The 19,106-nt window shown below is 40.3% G+C and overlaps 1 protein-coding gene across 2 annotated transcripts in view; it reads left to right on the top strand.

Annotated features, from left to right (window-relative positions):
• The window catches only part of BRAF (B-Raf proto-oncogene, serine/threonine kinase), an 89,559-nt gene that overhangs the window by 31,348 nt on the left and 39,105 nt on the right, over positions 1-19,106 (top strand). For both annotated transcript variants that reach the window (XM_054801309.1, XM_054801232.1), the window contains exons 4-7: positions 14,553-14,656; positions 15,363-15,465; positions 16,788-16,936; positions 18,047-18,166. In XM_054801309.1, the coding sequence (XP_054657284.1) occupies positions 14,553-14,656; positions 15,363-15,465; positions 16,788-16,936; positions 18,047-18,166 (476 nt within the window). The remainder of the gene's footprint in view (positions 1-14,552; positions 14,657-15,362; positions 15,466-16,787; positions 16,937-18,046; positions 18,167-19,106) is intronic.

Here is a 19,106-nt window from a genome sequence, read left to right as displayed (position 1 = left end):
GTAACGTCTAGCTTTAAAAATAGACCTGTCATGTCTTGCTTGTGCCCATTAACTGAGCCATTTGCTTATGTAGCCATGATGTAGTTTAGGATTTTCAAGTATATGGAGTAGCTTCTGATGTGATAGGTTGAAGCAGGAAGGAAATTCCTCACGAAAATACACGATACCTGCCATTAGGGCCTCCCCCCTGCCCAAGTCTCCATTCCATGTGGCTGTTAAAGTAAGGATAAAATGTGTCCTACAACCAAGCATGTAGCTGGGAGAGGAGAGATGCAGTTAAAGTTGCAGTGTTGCAACAAGCTTCTCCTACCCCAACCTTAACTGCTTTCAATTAATATCTACTTCTGAAAGAAATCTTTTTTAATATCACAATAATGTTTTCAGTCTCTACCTTCAACCACAGACTTACTTCAGGAAGAGAGAAATCTTGTCAGATCCTAAGGGAGTCTTTGTTTATTTTTATCTGGGAATGCAATGGCAGTCTTAAACTGACTTAATTTAAAGTGACTGGAATTAAGTTAATAATGGAGAGCCAATGTCCTTATTTATCTTTGATCATACTCTGAAGCAGTCCCAAGTACTACAACATCTTTCTGCTATTTGTTTAGAGCTGTTAAAATGGTGGTGGTGGGGGGGAATATGCTTATCTTTTTGACTAGCAACTACCTTGTTACTTGAGTTGCTACATTTTTTATTGTAGTACTGTTTATGTATAGGATCAAATAAATACATCTGTTTGAGTTGGGTCCAATTAGAAATATGATGTGAGGAAACTAATGCAATACAAAGAAATGAGACTGTGTTGATCAGTGTAATTGATTTCAGTGCATAGGTAGCATAGCTGATGTCAAGTTTCCTTGTATGTGTCATGATAAAGCAGAGTGTTGGACAAAGTTCTGTCCTGATGTAGGAAAAGGTGTGAAGGTCCTTCCTGGAAAGCCCAGCCAGTAAGTGGCAGAGCCTACTGCTGCTGGTTAATTAGCAGTTGAAGTCAGCATCTTGATTCAGCTGGTGACACAGCAGGGTTAGAATGTAACTGTTTTTGAAAGCAAAACCCAGTAGCTGGCTTGGTTAGTTGGAGGGGAATCAACTAATAGGTAGTGTCAGAAAGAGAAGATTGTTTTCTTCTGCAGTTGGACTGGGAAGGGAAGAAGAGAAGTTCCCTTCTCTGAACAACCTCCTAGAAAAAACAGCAGATTGCTTGCTGTTCTCTAGTGGGGGGAAAAAATATTTATCCCCTGTAAAGCAGAGAGATAAATATCTGAAATACATATACTTTCTTTTTCCTCAGTGGCATGGTTCAACTGGCAAGTTAAATGTCCTTTGGAGAAGCATTTTGTGTAGATGTGACCAGGATAAGTCTGTGTGTGTGAATTTTTATTTTGTTCTAGGCCAGAGAAAAGGATGGTGAAATAAAAAAAGTGCAGGATGGTAAAAGTCTACCTGAAATGGTCAGTTGTTTTGCAGAACAAATTGATGAGGCTTATCCAAACTGTGGGTGGGAGAATTTAGGGAAAAATTAGTTTAAAGCTTGTTTGGGTTTAGGAATCTAAATGGCTGTGGAGTGTATAGTAAAACTCCTAATTAAGGGAGAGCTTCTGCATGGGAGAGGGAGGTAAGAACTCTGACTTTGAGCTGGCTGCTGGAAGTCTGAGAGATTGTTAGATGCTGAGACTTGGTTTTGGTAGAAGGGAGGTAGTTTTGAATGGGAAGTGGATAATAGTGTGTCGGCATAAAAGCATAGGTTTTATTTACCGGTGAGATTTCTGAGAGAATGCATGGAGCCAGAAGACAAAACAGGCTTGTGGGATCCTTAGATAATTGTGTTGTGGATTAGGAATTTTTTTTTTTCCAAATTATATGATTCTATGATTGAAGGTGCAAGCAGAGGGAGAAAAACAGAAGACAACACTCATAAAAATGAAAGGAAGGAGACGTGTAGCTGGTTGTTGGGGAGGGGCAGTAATTCAAGGAGAATGAGGATTAACACCTGATCCAGAGGTATGGGAAGAAGTCATTAAGGATCTCAGCAGGGTAACTTCAGTTTAATGTAAGAGGCAGAAGACAGTGGAAAAAGTTTAAAATGAACTGAAGATGACTAGTTCCAGGCAATGAGCATAAACAGCTTTCTATTAGTGTAAAGATTACAGGAATATGGTATTTGCATATAGGACAAGATCTAAGCATTTTGGGGGGGATTGTTTCTAGTTATGTGATTTTTATTTTTTTTTTTTAGGGTTTGGGGGTTGGTTGTTTTTTGAGCACCTGGGTAAAGTATTTTTTGCATGTTTTTGGAACTGCCATTTTTAAACTGGACTGTTCCAATTTTTGCCTTCCTCTGTAAAAGTTGACAAAACAGCTAAAATTATTTAGGAATTTCACCTATTAGATTGCTTGGTTAATGTAGACCTTAAGACATTAGTAGGACTTTTTAGACAGGTTTCCTGTGGCACATCAGTTGTGGCTGGTCCCTTGCAGGAAAGTGTTCCAAGACCTTGAATGGAATAAATGTTTTGTGGATGTATCTGGAGTATCTCTCTGTCGCAATGGAAGAGTAAAAGAATAGGGCAGGCATGTGTATTTTCCCTATGTCGTCTTCCAAATTTGAGCTATTTGTCACTTGAGAATTTTATAAGTTTAAGCATTTTCTATTTGGAAACCCTCCATCCAGTCTCCATTAAACCCATACTATGGATACTAGAAGTTTGTGTCTTGTGATAAGGAATTCCACAGGCATGGTTATATGTGGTGTGAGTAATCGTATTCTGTGTTGGTCTTTAAATCTGCCACATGCTATTCTTCTCTATGTTGGAGGAAATAAAGGCTTCTGAGAAAAGCCATTTAATATAAGGCCTGGTACAAAATCAAATAGCTAAAACTAGTCATAACTGTGCAGAGGAACAATATTAGGAGGTTTCTGATGTTGTAGTGAAGTCTAGTAGGAAAGAAGAGAATGTGGTAGGGGAACTTCTAACTCAAGTACTTGATGAACAGCATCATATAACTTGCTTATATTAGCAGCCCTGAATGATTTTGATTATCCAAGAAATCTCTTCCAGCCAAGTACTTACAGTGTGGGAAGAAACAGTCTGAAAGCAGATGAGCAGTCCTGAATGATGGTATGCTGGAGTGTGGAAAGTTAGAAAAAAAATTGTGTTTAGGTGTAAGAAATGATGGGCAGTTAAAAGGCATCAGGTGGTGATGGTTCTTGCTCTGAATCTGTATGTAGCCCGTTGCTGTCTGCCACACACTGCTAGGTTTGCTTTGTGTCTTCTGGCCTTCTTGGTGGAGTGGCTGTAAGAGTGGTAAGGAGTCCCTGCGGCTCTGCTCAATGAGTTTACAGAGGGTCCTCCTGCAGATCCAGTGCCTGCTCTCTTTCTGTGAGCGTGAACAAGGAGTGGATTTGGTCGCTCTTGAGTTTCATTTCTGTCCATAGTGATCTGAGTAGTGACAGTGAAACTGGGGGGGGGGGGGGAAGAAAAGAAAAAAAAACAAAACCCCAAACAAACCAACCCCGAAAGACAAGAGTAGCAGATGCTGTTCCTGCTTTGGGAAAGCTTGGTGGCCTCCAAGTACTTTAGCTGTCCGTTTTCACCCACCATGAGTTCTGAAAACTTCCTATGGCAGCTTCTAAACCAAAAGTAACACTTTGGTTAAAAAAAAAGGTTCCCTTCCTTCTGTGTTCAACTATAGAAGCTTGTGTGGTTTTTGGTTGTTCTTTGTTTTGCTTTTTTTAAGTTTAAGAGTAATTGGAGGTGATTTGTGTAAAAACTGAGCATGAATTTGGGCCACTAAAGCTCTCTTCCATTTTGTTATGTGTTTGTATCCTTCATGTAGGTGTCAGTTACATATGTATTAGAAAGTTAATGAAAGTTCTCAAAATGCAAATGTGTGACTGTTTTTTAAAAGGGAGAATTTGTATTTGTGAGATCTGCAGAAACAGGATTGTGAATGCTGTGCATAGGGACAGCTCTTATTTTAGGTTTCTCACTCTTGTCGCACCTTGGTTAATTAGTACATCTGCCTTTTAATTAGACAAGCAATCATGTGGTCTTCTGCAGTCATGAAGGCTGGAAGAATCAGATACTTTTTACCCTACCTAAATTCTTAGCATAAATTAATTCATCATGCATGCATAACTGGGATCCTTCAAATGTTCTGTTTTTAAAAATGATGCTAGATGCATTTCTTTTGACTTAAGATTTGCATCTTGCTTTCTGCAGTTTATGCTGTGAGTTTGTGCCTCAAGCTTACCAAGTACTGAGCACTGGGTTTCTATAGGCATTCAGGCTGTCCTACCGGTTTCACCTGTCAAGTATAAGGAAAATTCAGAGAAGGGATGTTCAGGCAGCTGAATAAACTAGTTTCTTGCTTTTAACTACCTGATTTAACATGATTAGGTTTTTCTAATCAAAACCAATTAAATTCTTGTGTCATAGCAATCATGCAGCAGAAATGGAGTTTATTTGTAGCCTATGCCAATGCATGCTTGCTGAATGTATCTGAATGTTTCAGAATTTTATGCATCATGTGAACAGACTGGTAGAATGAAGTTCAAGTAAACTTTACTTGATACATTTATTAAATATTTGTATTGTCAGGGAGAACTGTTGGCCTACCTATCCTGTTGTTGAAAGGCAAAATCAAATTAGAGACTAAATTACCAGTTTTCATTGGGAATAAATTTAACCATGAAAGACCTCTTTTAGGCTGTCAGTAAGCAAACAACATGTTACTACATCAGAGGAGCTGTGCAATGAAATAGACTTTACAGCTACCACGAGTAAGTCCTTCACGCCTAGGAAAGCAGAAGAATGTGTCTTTGGGAGGTGTTTAGTGAAGCAAGGTGAACAGCAGTGCTACAGCAGACTGTACTGGGGGTCTGGCTTGAGCGGAGTTAATTTTGTTCACAGCAACTCACATAGTGCTGCGTTTTAGTCTGGTGACCAAAACAGTGCTGATAACACAGCAGTGTGTTAGCTCTTGCTGAGCAGTGCTTGCACAGGGTCAAGGCCTTCCCTGTTTCCCAGTGCTTCTCCCAGCAAGTAGGCTGGGGAGGGGGCACAGTGGGGACAGCTGACCCCAGCTGAGCGAAGGGATATTCCATGCCATATAACATCATCCTCCGCAATAAAACGGAGGGGAGTTTTTTCCAAAGCTCAGGGATTGGCTGGGCATCGATCTGCTGGTGGTGAGTGATTGCTTCTGCATCACTAGGAATTTTTTCCCTTTTTTTTTTTTCCCCCCCCTTCATTTCTTAAATTGTCTTATCTCGACCCGGGAGTTTTCTTGCTTTTGTTCTTCCAATTCTCTTCCCCTGTCCTGCTGAGGGCGGAGTGAGCAAGCAGCTGGGTGGTGCTCAGTTACTTGCTGGGGTTAACCCACCACCCAGGTTAAACTCAGTGTTGGATAAATTCGAAGTAGTATGTGTTGAAAGGAGAATAATTGAATCTACTTCAATTTTATTGACACAGAGTCTTAAATTGCAAAGTCAAACAATATTGAAAACTTGCATTATGAAATTGATGGCTTGTCATCTGGAATGCCTCACGCGGCATTGATCACTGCTTTTTAAGAGTATTCCTCAAATAAGGAGAGCTTAGTGATTTCTTACTTCAAGAGATGGAAAGTCTGTCTGTAGAAAGTAATGAATGATAGAGGAAAATATTGTTTGGTGTGTGTGTTTCCTTTACCTCATGATGTGCTACGCAGGCACTCGATGAAATGGAATGCAAGTCACAAATTCGAAAATAATCGGAAGAAATATTTTAATTCCATATCTAGTAAGCCATACTTAAATTCATGGCTTCTTTTGTTGTTTAAGCAAACTAACCAATCAAAGCTTTAATATTTGTAGAGAATGTGTATACTACCTGGGAATGAAAGTATCCATTAGGTTTTAGGATCAGTTGCAACAGCTTAGAGAGGGATGTGAATTCTAGCCCTTCTGCAGTACGGTTTCTTGCCCTGCTGCCTTTAAAGCATTTGGAGTGTGACCGTCTGAGACAGGATGCTACACATGTGGACTCTGGGTCTGACCTGTTAGATTTATTTAAACTATTTTGTAACTTAAATTTCTAATGCGTTTGGGTTTTGGTTTGGAGAGCAGCCAGTTGACTTTTTTATCACTTGAACACAAACCTCAAAGTCTTGGGTTTTGATTCCCATATAGTGGCGATGAATACTTTTCTAGATGAACATTTCTCTCAAGTCTGAAGTCTAAAGCCATATTTTCCAAACTTTTTTTTTATTAGTGGGTCACTGTCAATCCTGAAAACTTCTGGCGCTGGCATTCACCCTAACTAAAATTGTAAGATGGTCCCGCTGTCTGCCATCACCTTACAAATGATCAGTGCTTTTCCGAACACAGTTTGGGAGCTGTCCCTCCAAAGCTTGAAAAATATAATGGCGAGGCTGCTGTTGACTGGGCACAGCAGGTTTGATCCAGTGTGATTTAGTGATGGTATACTCTTGAGCAAATACTTCTGTATTGACATAAGTCAGACCATTGTGTTCTACAAATGAGTACCCCTTACTTGCATTGGAGATGCGAGTTGGTGCTGGTAACTGATGTCTTTGCAAATTAAATGGGATGCATTTGATGGAATGGTAGCAGCTTTGTAAACTGCGTAAACTCTGTTCAACTTCCCTTGGAAACAAGATGTAGTGCAATGGAATTGTCTCCCATTGTCTTACTAATGTGCTACGTTTAGAATGTATATTCTTAAATGCTGCTTTCTTCTGGAATTTGGTCGGAGCATCATGCCCTAAAATCCAGAAGAGCTGTGTCTGAAAGCAGCGTTCTTCATGTTATAGAGAATGTGATAATGTTCAGTATCATCTTATGTCCTCTTCTTCATGTTACAGAGGGTGGGATGTTCAGTATCATCTTAGATCCTCTTTGCCACAAAGAGGGTTAATTTTATTTGTTAGCACTGTAAAAGGTAGCTGACCGATTTGGTTAAACATTTGTCCTTCATACCTAAGATGAGAAACTAAATGTGGATCTTAGGTTTTCTGGTAAAAATCCAAACACAACACATGGGAAGGCAAAACCAGTTATTTGGCAAAAAGATAGCTTAGCTTATTTGTCTCCAACAGATTCTGTGAGCATGTTGCTGGAATTTTTTTAGTCATATAGGTACTGGGGGGGGGAGGGGGAGGGGGGAAGTGTGATCTTTCAAGGTGCATGTGTTGAGATAACTAAATCAGTACTTTGAAGTGATATTTCAAAATCCATACCACTTGGAATATTCTTGTTATTGTACCCAGTACTCTGTTTAACTGTTTGGAGTTTTTCTGAAGCCCTAAAGTATGTTACCTGTTTCTTACATAAATACATAAAACTTGGCTAAAGTGAGCTGATCTACAGTTGTAGACTAAGGGGAAAAATGGAACCAACTAACAAGTTTTGAGAAGTATAATGTGAGTTATTCAGAGCTGTCCAGCCTCTCCGCTTTTAGAGAATACCTTTACATTGATTTTTGAAGTGCTTGTCAGTCTCTTGAGTCTCTTTATTGCTGTAAAATATTGGAAACTGCATTGGTGTAAGGAAGCATTTTTAACTTACTGAGACTATGCCAGTTTCTGCTCTCATGTTAGAAAAATGATGTAAGAGTTATTTAAGGATGTAGCCCTGAATTTCTTACTGAATCGGGAATGACCTGATTTACAGAAATAAATGATTTATTATGCATTGCTTAAATGCTTATGGCTGCGGTACTAAATATATATCAGCAATTTTGTTATGAATACTTACTGTCCATAGAAATAGTTTACATGAGTAAAAGTGTGGTGGGTTGAGCCTGGCTGGAGGCCAGGTGCCCACCAGAGCCACTCTCTCACTCCCCTCATTCACTAAACAGGGGAGAAAAGGCATCACGAAATGCTTGTGGGTCGAGATAAGGACAGGGAGAGATCACTCAACTAATTGTCACAAGCAAAACAGACCGAACTTAGAGAGGGAATTCATCTAATTTATTACTAGGCAAAACAGAGTAGAGGAATGAGAAAATAAAATCAAGTCTTAAAACACCTCCCCCCACCCCTCCCATCTTCCCGGGCTCAACTTCACTCCTGGCTTCAAACCTTCCCCCCCTCAGCGGCACAGGGGGACGGGGAATGGGGGTTACGGTCAGTTCATCTCACAGTGTTTCTGCTGCTTCTTCATCCTCAGGGGGAGGACTCCTCTCATCGTTCCCCTGCTCCAGCATGGAGTCCCTCTCACGGGGTGCAGACCTTCAGGAGCAAACTGCTCCAGCATGGGATCCCCCACAGGGTCACAAGTCCTGCCAGCAAACCTGCCCTGGCGTGGGCTCCCCTTCACGGGTCCACAGGTCCGGCCTGGAACTTGCTCCAGCGTGGGCTTCCCACAGGCCACAGCCTCCTTCAGGTGCCTCCACCTGCTCCGGCGTGGGGTCCTCCACGGGCTGCAGGTGGAATCTCTACACCCCCTCATCCTTCCTCCATGGGCTGCAGGGGGACAGCCTGCCTCACCATGGTCTTCACCACGGGCTGCAGGGGGATCTCTGCTCGGGCGCCTGGAGCACCTCCTGCCCCTCCATCTGCACTGACCTTGGTGTCTGCAGAGTTTCTTACATCTTCTCACTCCTCTCTCCGGCTGCAAAAGCTCTCTCTAAGTGTTTTTCTTCTTCTTAAATATGTTATCACAGAGGCGCTGATTGGCTTGGCCTTGGCCAGCGGCGGGCCCGTCTCTAGAGCCGGCTGGCATTGGCTCTATCAGACACAGGGGAAGCTTCTAGCAGCTTCTCACAGAAGCCACCCCTGTAGCCCCCCCCCCGCCACCAAAACCTTGCCACGCAAACCCAACACAAAAAGAAATGAGAAAATTAAGTGCTATGGTTCTGTTTAATCTGTCTAGGTAGTAACACTCTGCTTTGACAGTTTTTGGAATCTGGAATAATTTTCATTTGTTTGCAAATGTGAAGTCCCAAGGAAAGTTGAGCATGTGTTTTGGTGCTTTCCTGGGTCACTACTTGCCCGATTCAAGATGCACAAGTAAATTACTTTCTCTGGTGTACTATTACATCTGGCAGTCTGTATTGGCAGGTTCTGCACTATTCCTTAGTATCGTATAGGCCATAGTCTTTCATGCTCTTTGCTTTTGAAAATTGTTTGGTGACTCAACTTTCAAATTGTTATAAAAACCTAAACCATTTCTGATCAAGAAGTCTTAGGTATATGAGTAACTTAAAAAGAAAACCCTTAGCAATCAAAATTTGGAAACGGATCCACTAATTCAGTAGCATGAATTTCTAGGTGGCAACTGTTGTGAAACATATTTAGATTCTCTTGGCTACAAGACAGAGGAATTAAAAGGTAACGGATAGACGTGGACAAAATGAGTTTGAAATAATATTAAGCATTCTTTGTTTCAATCAAATGCAAACTTTGTCCAATTTACTTTATTACAGTCTTAAGGGTGCATATTTTGGAGCAGATCAGAAATTTTCTCACGGGGAACCGATTTTGTCAAAAAATGCTGATGTGATTCAGTTAAAATGCTCTGTGGGAATCCTGCAAAACTCTTGATAGAATTGATAAACCCACTTTGGTGCCTGCCTGCCTGCTGTGCTGGAGCTGCCGGCTCCTGGCAGGTGGCCTGGGGGCTCCGCGGGTTGGGGGGCTGCACCATGCCGGGGCTTCTGCTCCCTGCACTCCCAGGCTGCTAGGGCCACATGCCCTCCCTCCGGCTGGGGGTGAGTAGGAAGCTGTTCCGAAACTCCTACTTCAGGAAGCCTGTTTGTTAGCTGGAAAAAAAGAATTTGTTTTGATTTTTTTTTCTTAAGATTGACTCGTTCTCCAAATCACTTTCTTGGAGCAGGACTTTAACTTTGCCATAATTTCAGTGTGAGAAGAGGATGGGGGGTGGGGGAAGAGGTTTAGAGGGGAATGCTTTGCAGGCTGAGGTTTCTGCTTTAGAGCAGGTGCTGGTAGGGACTGAAGGAGGGTGCTGAAGGGCTACATGCACAGATGGTGATAGACCGTACTGTACCAGTCTGGGAAAATGATTAATCAATACTACAGGGATTTATTCTAGTATTTAGTTCTTCTAACGTAGCCTTCTGTTTCTCTGCTCAGGAGTTCTGTAAGAGAATGTTCTAAATGTGATGCTGATTCAGGACTTGGTGATTTTAAGAGAAATCAAAACAGTTCTCTAACTGTTTTTTAGCTGGATCTTTTTGCAAATGGCAGCGAAGAGAACAAATGTTCTATCCATGTTTCTAATTGCAAGTTGCATAAATATGGCTCAGATTTTAATGAAAGGGACTTAGGGAAGTAATACTGAGGAATAGCAAACAATAAGTGAGCAAGATGCTTAATGCACATTTTTCACAGTCCTATTGCACTTGTGTTGCTGTAGGCAACCTTTATTCTGATACTTTCCAAGTTTTGAGAACTTGCCTTTCTGACATTATCGATCTCTTGAAGCTTGTAACTTCATAAATCTTGCTTTCAGCAAAATTAAAAAGAAAACAAAAATTAAAAATCACCTGAAGTGGCATTATTTACATCAGTGTAATTCATGGTTCCTGATGCACATCTTTGCATCATGAGGTACTGGAGGATGTTGTTGGCCTTTATGGAGGATCAGCGCTGGAGGGAGAAAATGTCTTCCAATGAGCACAAGGCTCCTTCCCTTTTTCTTTTCATCTCTTCTTTAATGTTAGTCAACTTTTTCCACTGCTTGGCTTTTCCTCCTTGTCCTGTTCCCTTCCCTTACCCAGGTCTAGATTTTACTACCCTGGTTTCTTTTAATACTTACTACCTTGAAGTTTTCTGCCCAAGCTGGAATCTTTCCCCCCTCTATGCTGAGTTCTAGCGCTTCCCTTAGGCACTCCCTTCCCCCTGGTACTCCTTGACCAAAATGAGCCGTTTTTTCTTGTAATCACAGCATGAAAGCTTCTTGTTCAGGATGTGCTTCCATTGCCTCCCCAGCTGTTGTAACCACTTCTTCCCGACATGGTAGTTCCATCATTACCTTTGTTTCCTGCCCTCTTCCTCATTTAGCTCTTAGGTCTGTCTTCCCTCTGGCCTGCTTGGCTGTTTCCCACCAACCTGCTGATGGCAATGCCCTCTCCCAGTATACACAGGCTTTCCCTGGTCAGTTCTTAAGTTTGTCTTAAGAAGGACAAGGAACTACTGGAGAGAGTCCAGTGGAGGTCTACAAGGATGATTAGAGGACTGGAGCATCTCTTGTATGAGGAAGGGCTGAGAGGCGGGTCTGTTTAGCCTGGAGAAGGGAAGCCTGAGAGGGGATCTCATCAACGCTTATAAATATGTAAAGGATGGGTGTCAGAAGGATGGGTGTCAGGAGGATGGGTCCAGACTCTTTCCAGTGGTGCCCAGCAGCAGGACAAGGGGCAATGGGCACAAACTGGCACACAGGAAGTTCCATCTCAACATGAGGAAAAAGCTTCTTTACTGTGAGGGTGACCGAGCACTGGAAGAGGCTGCCCAGAGAGGTTGTGGAGTCTCCTTCTCTGGAGATATTCAAAACCTACCTGGTCATGATCCTGTGCAACCTGCTTTAGGTGATCCTGCTTTAGCAGGGGGGTTGGACTAGATGATCTGCAGAGGTCCCTTCCAACCCCGCCAGTCTGATTATGTGATTGTCCTGCATCTCTCCTCCCATTTCTCCTTCATGCCCAACCACTTTCCTGGCTCTCTTCATTTCCTGCCCTCCCCCGCCGTCTGTCTGTCACCCTCTTAGTGTTTGAATTTCTGCTTCCACTGTGGGTATCAGTGGTGAAGTAGCTGAGGTTGGTGGAAAGGTAGACCTGAAGTGTCTGTGGGGGCTCTACCTCAATCCGGTGGGAGCTGTACTTAGGGCAAAAATAACCTTGAGCCGAAGAACACTTGCTCGCTCCATGGAAATGGTGAAATGGCTCATGATTAGAACTGACATGTGTGGGAGGTTGGAAAACACCACTGAAATTCTCAGAGGTTTCAGTCAAATTCTTAAAAATATTTACTCTTTATTTGTAAATACATATGTTGGAGGTAGGGCGAACTTGTCACCTGACACTGAGAGGACAGACAGTTTCTTTTAGGGATCATTAGCAGAATGATAATGGCACTAAATTGTAGCTACAATTAAGGCTTTATTTTCTTAACAGGATATTATGATTAGTATAGCACAGAATTTATGATTAGAATGGCACAGGATTTCTACAAGCAGAATCAACATTGTACATTTTGTAAGTAGCATAATACTGAATTTATAATGCAACTTATGATTTCTAATCACCTGGACCCTCTGCAGATCGGGCCAAATCTTTAACACCTGGTGTGTCAATATAACAATCAAAATCTAGCCTCGAAATTCATATAAAAGCAGTCACTGCCTCAATCCTGGGAGGAAGCAGAGGACAGTGGAGGCCTCCCTGGCCACTGGTGTGTCCCGGGTCTCACTGTCCAGCAGCAGCTCCAGTCCAGGTTCCCCCCTTAGGACTGGTAACTGCGTGGTTTTACAGGCTGTGTGCTGTCACGCTTCCCTGTTCTGTGGCGGGGCCATCACCAACCATGTAGGGTCTGGCTGCCCAGGACCTTCAAGGCCGGCAAGGGAGGGAGTAATCGGCCTGGTGCCCAGGAACCCTGAGGCTGGTAGGGAGGGGAAGAAGAAATGTTTGGTTTGTCTACTTGGTTCACAGGACCTTCAGGGTCTGATAACAAGGGGAAAGAGAACAAATACATGACCCACTCAGTCACAAAGAATGGCTGCTTGCCTCATAAAATGGTGCTAGTTATGCTAACCACATTGCCAGGGGTCAGAAGCAGGGGGTACCAGTCACAAAATGACCCTATGAACAGTTGATTTCAATGTGAACAATTAGTTTGGTAGAGACTTAAACAATAGAGGACTGAGTTTTACAATGGGAAGTTGTTGACAATATTGATGAAAATAGATGCTCCCGGGATCCCTCTTGATACCAGTGACAGGTATTAGTAACAATTAAGGGTGTTTTATGCTGGAGGAATGACTATAAGTGATTGAAAGCCAGGGTGTTAACTTCTAGGATGGGAAGAAGTTACTTAGATTATTAAAAGATGCATTAAGAAGTAATGGAATGCGTAAAACAAAGTAGTCACTTAAGGCTGAACGTCAAGATTGTAAAGCAGTATGCTGTAGGATGTTTTTTCCAAGGAATTAGTAGAAACTATAATTTCTAAATGTTTGTGTTTACCAGATGAAAATGCACAAATATCCTGTAAGAATTGCTTTCATATTAACGGGAGGAATATTGTAAAGCAAAATACTCCTTTTATTTGTCTCTTCTGAGAGAGCACGTGTTTGAGTTCTAGAAACGCAATATATAGCATAACCTCAAGTGGTGTTCACAAAGCTACTTGAAATAGGCTGCTGCTTTTCACTGTCATCCTTAAGTAGGACATAGGACCCCTAAATACCCATGGAACTTTAAGTGCAAGGAGCAAAAACTAGGCTGTGATCCAAAGCCAGTTGAAGCCTATTAAGAGACTGCTTTTGGCTATCAAGGGCTCTGGCTTAGGTCACTAGCAAGCTGGAATCAAATCTCAGCTGTTGAGACAGACTTTTTTGGTTAGTTAAGTCTGTGGGTTTTTCTTTTGATTCATGTCTGAGGTGCTGTCCATGATTATATATGTCCCAGTGTGTATACCACCCAAAGTGTTACATATTTTCACTATTTAGTTCTAGAAATAGTAAGTGGATGATACCACCCTAACTACACTTAATGACTAGATTATGTGTTGTTCTGGTTTTATGGCTTGACACTATACACTGCTAAATCACAGGTATGCCTAGAGATGGTGTACTTATATGCCTACAGTTAGAATAGAGTAGAGGCAAGGAAAATATCTTTATTTTGCATAGTTTACAGTTCTTTAGCTAGTTTCAGTGTGCTTCTCCATTCTTCCTATCCTGTTAGATATTTAAACTTTTCAAATACTGAAACTGAAGAGGGGAATACGTTTTTCAAATAGGAAGTGTCTGCAGAGTTGCAAATATAGGTTGAAGGGAGAGGTGATGGTCTGCCTGACTCAGATGATTGTTTTATTTTACTTGTTTACATGCTTATCTTTTATTTTAGAAATAGAAAATAAAATGTTTACATCTTATCTTTTTTTTGAGTGCAGTCCAAGTTCTTTCATTTTAATTCCACTTGGCATGTTGCCCCACTTAATTTTACAGTTTGATCTGAACTTTTTATAGATGTATGTAGTTATTAGCTATCTGTGTGCTGTGTTTCCACTTTCTTCAAGATGAAGAGAGTTGGAATGTCACTTTTAGAGTTGGGTCAATATTTCATTCCAAATGTTAATACAAACGTAGAGCTTGTTCTCTCTTCTAGCTGAGCTAGATTGCTTATGTGCTATTCGCCAATAAAATTTTCCACATTACAAAAAAGATTTTTAAAATCTCTTACCTAGCATTCTGTAAAGCATTGTGAAAAGTGGATTTTAGCACTTGAGACGCAAAATGTTTGCATTGATTTGGGGAGATAAATTGGAACTTGTTTTAATTAATTTCTTCTACATTTGACCTCTAGGTTCCAGCAAGATGTGGAGTGACAGTCCGAGACAGCCTAAAGAAAGCTCTGATGATGAGAGGTCTTATTCCAGAGTGCTGTGCTGTTTACAGAATACAAGATGGGTATGGTTTGTGTGTGATGGTGTTTGCTCTTAGAATATCTTCTTAGACTTAACCAGTATGGCCAATTCTATCCAACATTTTGGAAGTTGTTTTCAAAGTTCAGAAAGATACAGTACTTTTCACTAAAACAATTTGTGCCTTGAAGACCTGCCTAGAAAGAATGGCAAACTCCTAGAAAAAGATTTAATCACTTCAAGAACAGGCATAATATAGAGTAATATGAGCTTATAGACTGCTGGCAAAACACTCAATAATCAAACTTGTCCTAACCAAACAAGTATTAAATAGGTTTCGTTAACTTTTTGATTTTGACTTGGTTATAGTGTGTTCTTAACTGAATATAGTTCCTGTGGGGAGAAAACATTGAGTTTCAAGTTTCAAGTTCTAAGAAGTTTGTAGATTATCTTACTACACAAAATTAGCCATCTCTTTGGAACTCTTATGGAACAGGTGCTTTCACAGGCACTCGATTAGAAGGTATCTGTCACCTTGGAATCAAGGAATCAGCCACTATTGGAACTGATTGACACGGTGTGTCCAGGGAAGGTGTGCTTTCCTTGGTATGTACTGCTCATAAAATTTCCTACAGTTAGAGACTGGGTAGCAAACCCCCACAGCGCAACTTTCTACCTGATCTCCCATCTTCAGCAGGACACCTGCAAGCATTTGTGCGCTGATGCTAATGAAGGGCTTATTTACTCTTTAGAGAGAAGAAGCCAATTGGCTGGGACACTGACATTTCCTGGCTCACAGGAGAGGAGTTGCATGTGGAAGTCTTGGAGAACGTGCCACTCACAACACATAATTTTGTACGTACAGTTTTTTTATGAAATGTGGAGTAGGGTTAAATCAACTTTGTACTTTCACATTCAAATTAACAACTTTGAATAATGTTTTGTATCTGTGGGATGTGGTGGGGGTTGCAAAAGAAGTTTTTCATCACAATAGCTTGAGTGAATTAGGTAGAATTGTAATTGAAATAAGTGATGTTAGAGTACTTGATCGCCCTTAAAACTTTCACGTTTGGATGGAATACACCCTCTAAAATCTATAAATGTAGGGGGTTTAAATCAGCACTGCATTGCAGAGCTGTAATAATAATCTACTATTTTTGTATTGCTGTATCTATAAAATGTATTCTGGGCCTCCCTGCTGGCTCTGCAGCAGCAATTAACTAATGAACTAACTATTCCCAGAGCGGTGCTGACATCATCAATGATGCTAGTGCACAAATATGTTTTTGACCTGATAAGGCACCAAGTAAATGGAAGCTGCTAAACAGAATCCATCTAAATGGTTCCAGCTACATACAAAATCCTGGAAATAATGTTTGTCACATTGAGAAGAAAGACCTTTTATTTAAATGAAAAAACAAAATTCTATTTGCAAGCTGCTTAAACTATTTTACTCAAATGAGCTAGTTTGGCAGTGGCTGGTTAGATGAAAGTCTAGTAGGCTTAATTTGTCTTTTTTTTTATATCCTTGTGAAATTTTGTTTATTACATGTAGTAATACAACTAGAATGTGTTTTTTATGGTAAGTATTGCTAAATTTGAAACTAGAAATGAAACTAGATCATCCCCCCCCGCTAATAGAGGATAATATATGTTCACCTTTCACCTTTTTGTGCTTTTAAATGCTTCTGAGTTTCAGTAGTCAAAATTACAACTATACATGTAACCATACATAGAAGACATATATATATAAGCCATATATATATTTCCAGTCCTATGAGTGTCGGATAGAAATGTCATTTAGCTCCTGGAAAAATTAGAAGATGAGATAATCTTTCAGCAGCTTTTGTTTTTATAGCTTGTATCCAATTAAACACTGAATGTTTGTCTCTAGCATGATAATAGTGCACTGTTTTTGCTTCAGATTTTTTGCTGTTTTTCTTAGTGCTAATGAAGTGAAACATTAATTCCAATAAATAGTTGAAAGAAAATTTTAATGCATAAAGACTATTTCAAAAAGGAGACAATATTTTATGTAAATCTATTTGATATATAAACTGTAGTTCCAGCATCAAAAAAGAGGCTTGTAAGTGTATTTGAGGGAGGTAGAAATCATATAGTCCATCTTATACTTACAGGAGGACTCTATTTGATTATGATTATTTTTGACAATGTAGGTACGAAAAACATTCTTCACGTTAGCATTCTGCGACTTTTGTCGAAAGCTGCTTTTCCAGGGGTTCCGGTGCCAGACATGTGGCTACAAATTTCACCAGCGCTGTAGTACAGAAGTGCCACTGATGTGTGTTAATTATGACCAACTTGAGTAAGTAATCACAATTGGTTTTAAAGTTGAGTCTTTTATTAAGCTTACAGCTGTCAGTGATTTTTGTATGTTAAATCTGTAATGCAAGAAGTCAGAGGAGGTGCCTGAAAAAAATACAGGAGTTCAACTGTTCTTGTGAGACTGCATAATTCATATTCTTTCTGTGCTAGCTCAGACAACCAGTTCATATTTTTTGCTGGACTATGAAATGCTTTCTTTGAAGCATGAATGGGGTGGCTGAGCACTTGACTCTGAGACAGACTTCTCATTGTTCACAGTTGTTATTCTTAATCAAAACTGGTTCTTTATTATGTGATGGCTAGGGCCCTGTTTAAATGTTTAGATGCGGGTTTATTCTTTTCGACCTGATGTTAAGAGACGCTAGTATAATATGGTGAAATTGCAGTTGGTTTTACAGTGATTGAAAATAAATTCATTGGTGAGTTTGCCTAGGTAAGAAACATAGAAGAGAATGTCCTAAACAGTCATGTGTTCCTGAATTTAATTATTGATCTATTTGTGTAAGTCTTTGATGTAGGTTAAGGATCTGGTGTAAATTGGCTCTGTGTTCTATTTGATCAGTTTCAGCAGAGGCTATTAAATCTTTTTAAATAGACTTTCATGTAAGGAATCATTTAAAATGCTAGTTTTTCCCCCAAGAATAAATTTAATTTCTGCTTATGTTTGGATTTGTAGCTGTTTCCTTGGGCATCTCTAGAGTTTTTGCTCAGGGCTTATGGATAGCATAGTTCTATCCGTCTGGCATTTGGTTCTTGGCATTGCATCAGTGCAAACATTAAAAGAAGTATGTGTACTCAATATATAGGTATAAACTGTGCATTCTTGAGAAACCAGATTTTGCAATTTCAATTACAAGATTAAAAAAATACTTTCCGCAAAAGTATGTTTAGGGCATGATCTTTTGATCCTTTGTCAAGTGAATAATATTTTTAACAAATCTTGCAGATTAATGTGTTAGTGTAGTCTTTATTCTAAAATTTAGAATTTGATCAGTGAGGGGTTGGGTTTTTGCAATCTTAATGTGTTATATTGTGAAGCTTCTGTTTTTTGCACAAGTTAGGTTGTTTTTGTTTTGTTCTTGCCTCACAGTTTGCTGTTTGTGTCCAAGTTCTTTGAACATCACCCCATACCACAGGAGGAGGCCTCCTTAGGAGAGACCACCCCAGCATCTGGATCGTACCCCTCAGTGCCCCCCTCAGATTCTGTTGGGTATGATCTTATTCCTGCTGTTTAATAACATAACATTTCAATACTGTATGCTTAGAAACACTCAAAATATTGCTTTGCAACTCTTTACATTTTTGTAATCTGGCTTGTCAAGCAAATATATCCACCTATGCGTAACTTCAAAGAAGTGAATGTTTTCATTCACATGAATGATATAAATTAGTAATGAACCCAAGTTAAACGTGTGCATAAGTGTCTGTAGAATTGGGGCCGTAGCTGTTAACTGAGCTTCTTCTGCATGGTAGCTTAGACCCGGTCTAAACTGGAAAGATTTTATACTTAAAATTAATGTGAACCAAAACTATATCCTCGTATTCTTTTAGCTTGTGTTGTCAAACTACAATTTATTTGCCTTGAAGTGGCATACCTCTGTTTCAGAATAAGCCACACCACTATAAGATTGGTGTAAACAGATGCCAATTCCAGGTTCATAATCCTGCTTTAATAGCTTTTCCACGTAAACATTGCTTTAGTATCCTCCAGACCAGCTGTCTTCCTCCTATTTAGATGTTGGGATATACCAATAGCATGTTTGCTGCAGATCCAGGTTTTGTAAAATTAGACTTCTAAAACTGACCACAGCCTCCATCCCCTGTATTTCCAACAAAGATTCTGGACCATCTCTCTGTGAAGAGATAAGTGATCATATTTAGATTGTGTTCCCGGTAGCTAAGAGATCACCAACACCACCCAGCAGTAGACAGTTGAACAAATCTCCAGGAAAGAATAACTCAAGGATGTGTATCAAAGTCAAGAAACCTGATACGGATTTATTAAGAACACCAAATACAAAAGCCTTCAGAAAAACACTCCTAGGACATGTGCTGCATTGAGATGAACTGAATTTGGCAGAGGGGCTCTCATGGAATAGAGAGCATTGTGTCGAAACTAAAGCAGAAACACAGCTGGAAGCTATGCAGGC

Source organism: Grus americana, chromosome 1 (genome assembly GCF_028858705.1).
Source record: "Grus americana isolate bGruAme1 chromosome 1, bGruAme1.mat, whole genome shotgun sequence".
NCBI classification, from domain to species: Eukaryota; Metazoa; Chordata; class Aves; order Gruiformes; family Gruidae; genus Grus; species Grus americana.
Note: the sequence above shows the minus strand (reverse complement) of the source record. Positions and strands in the feature narration are given on the sequence as shown.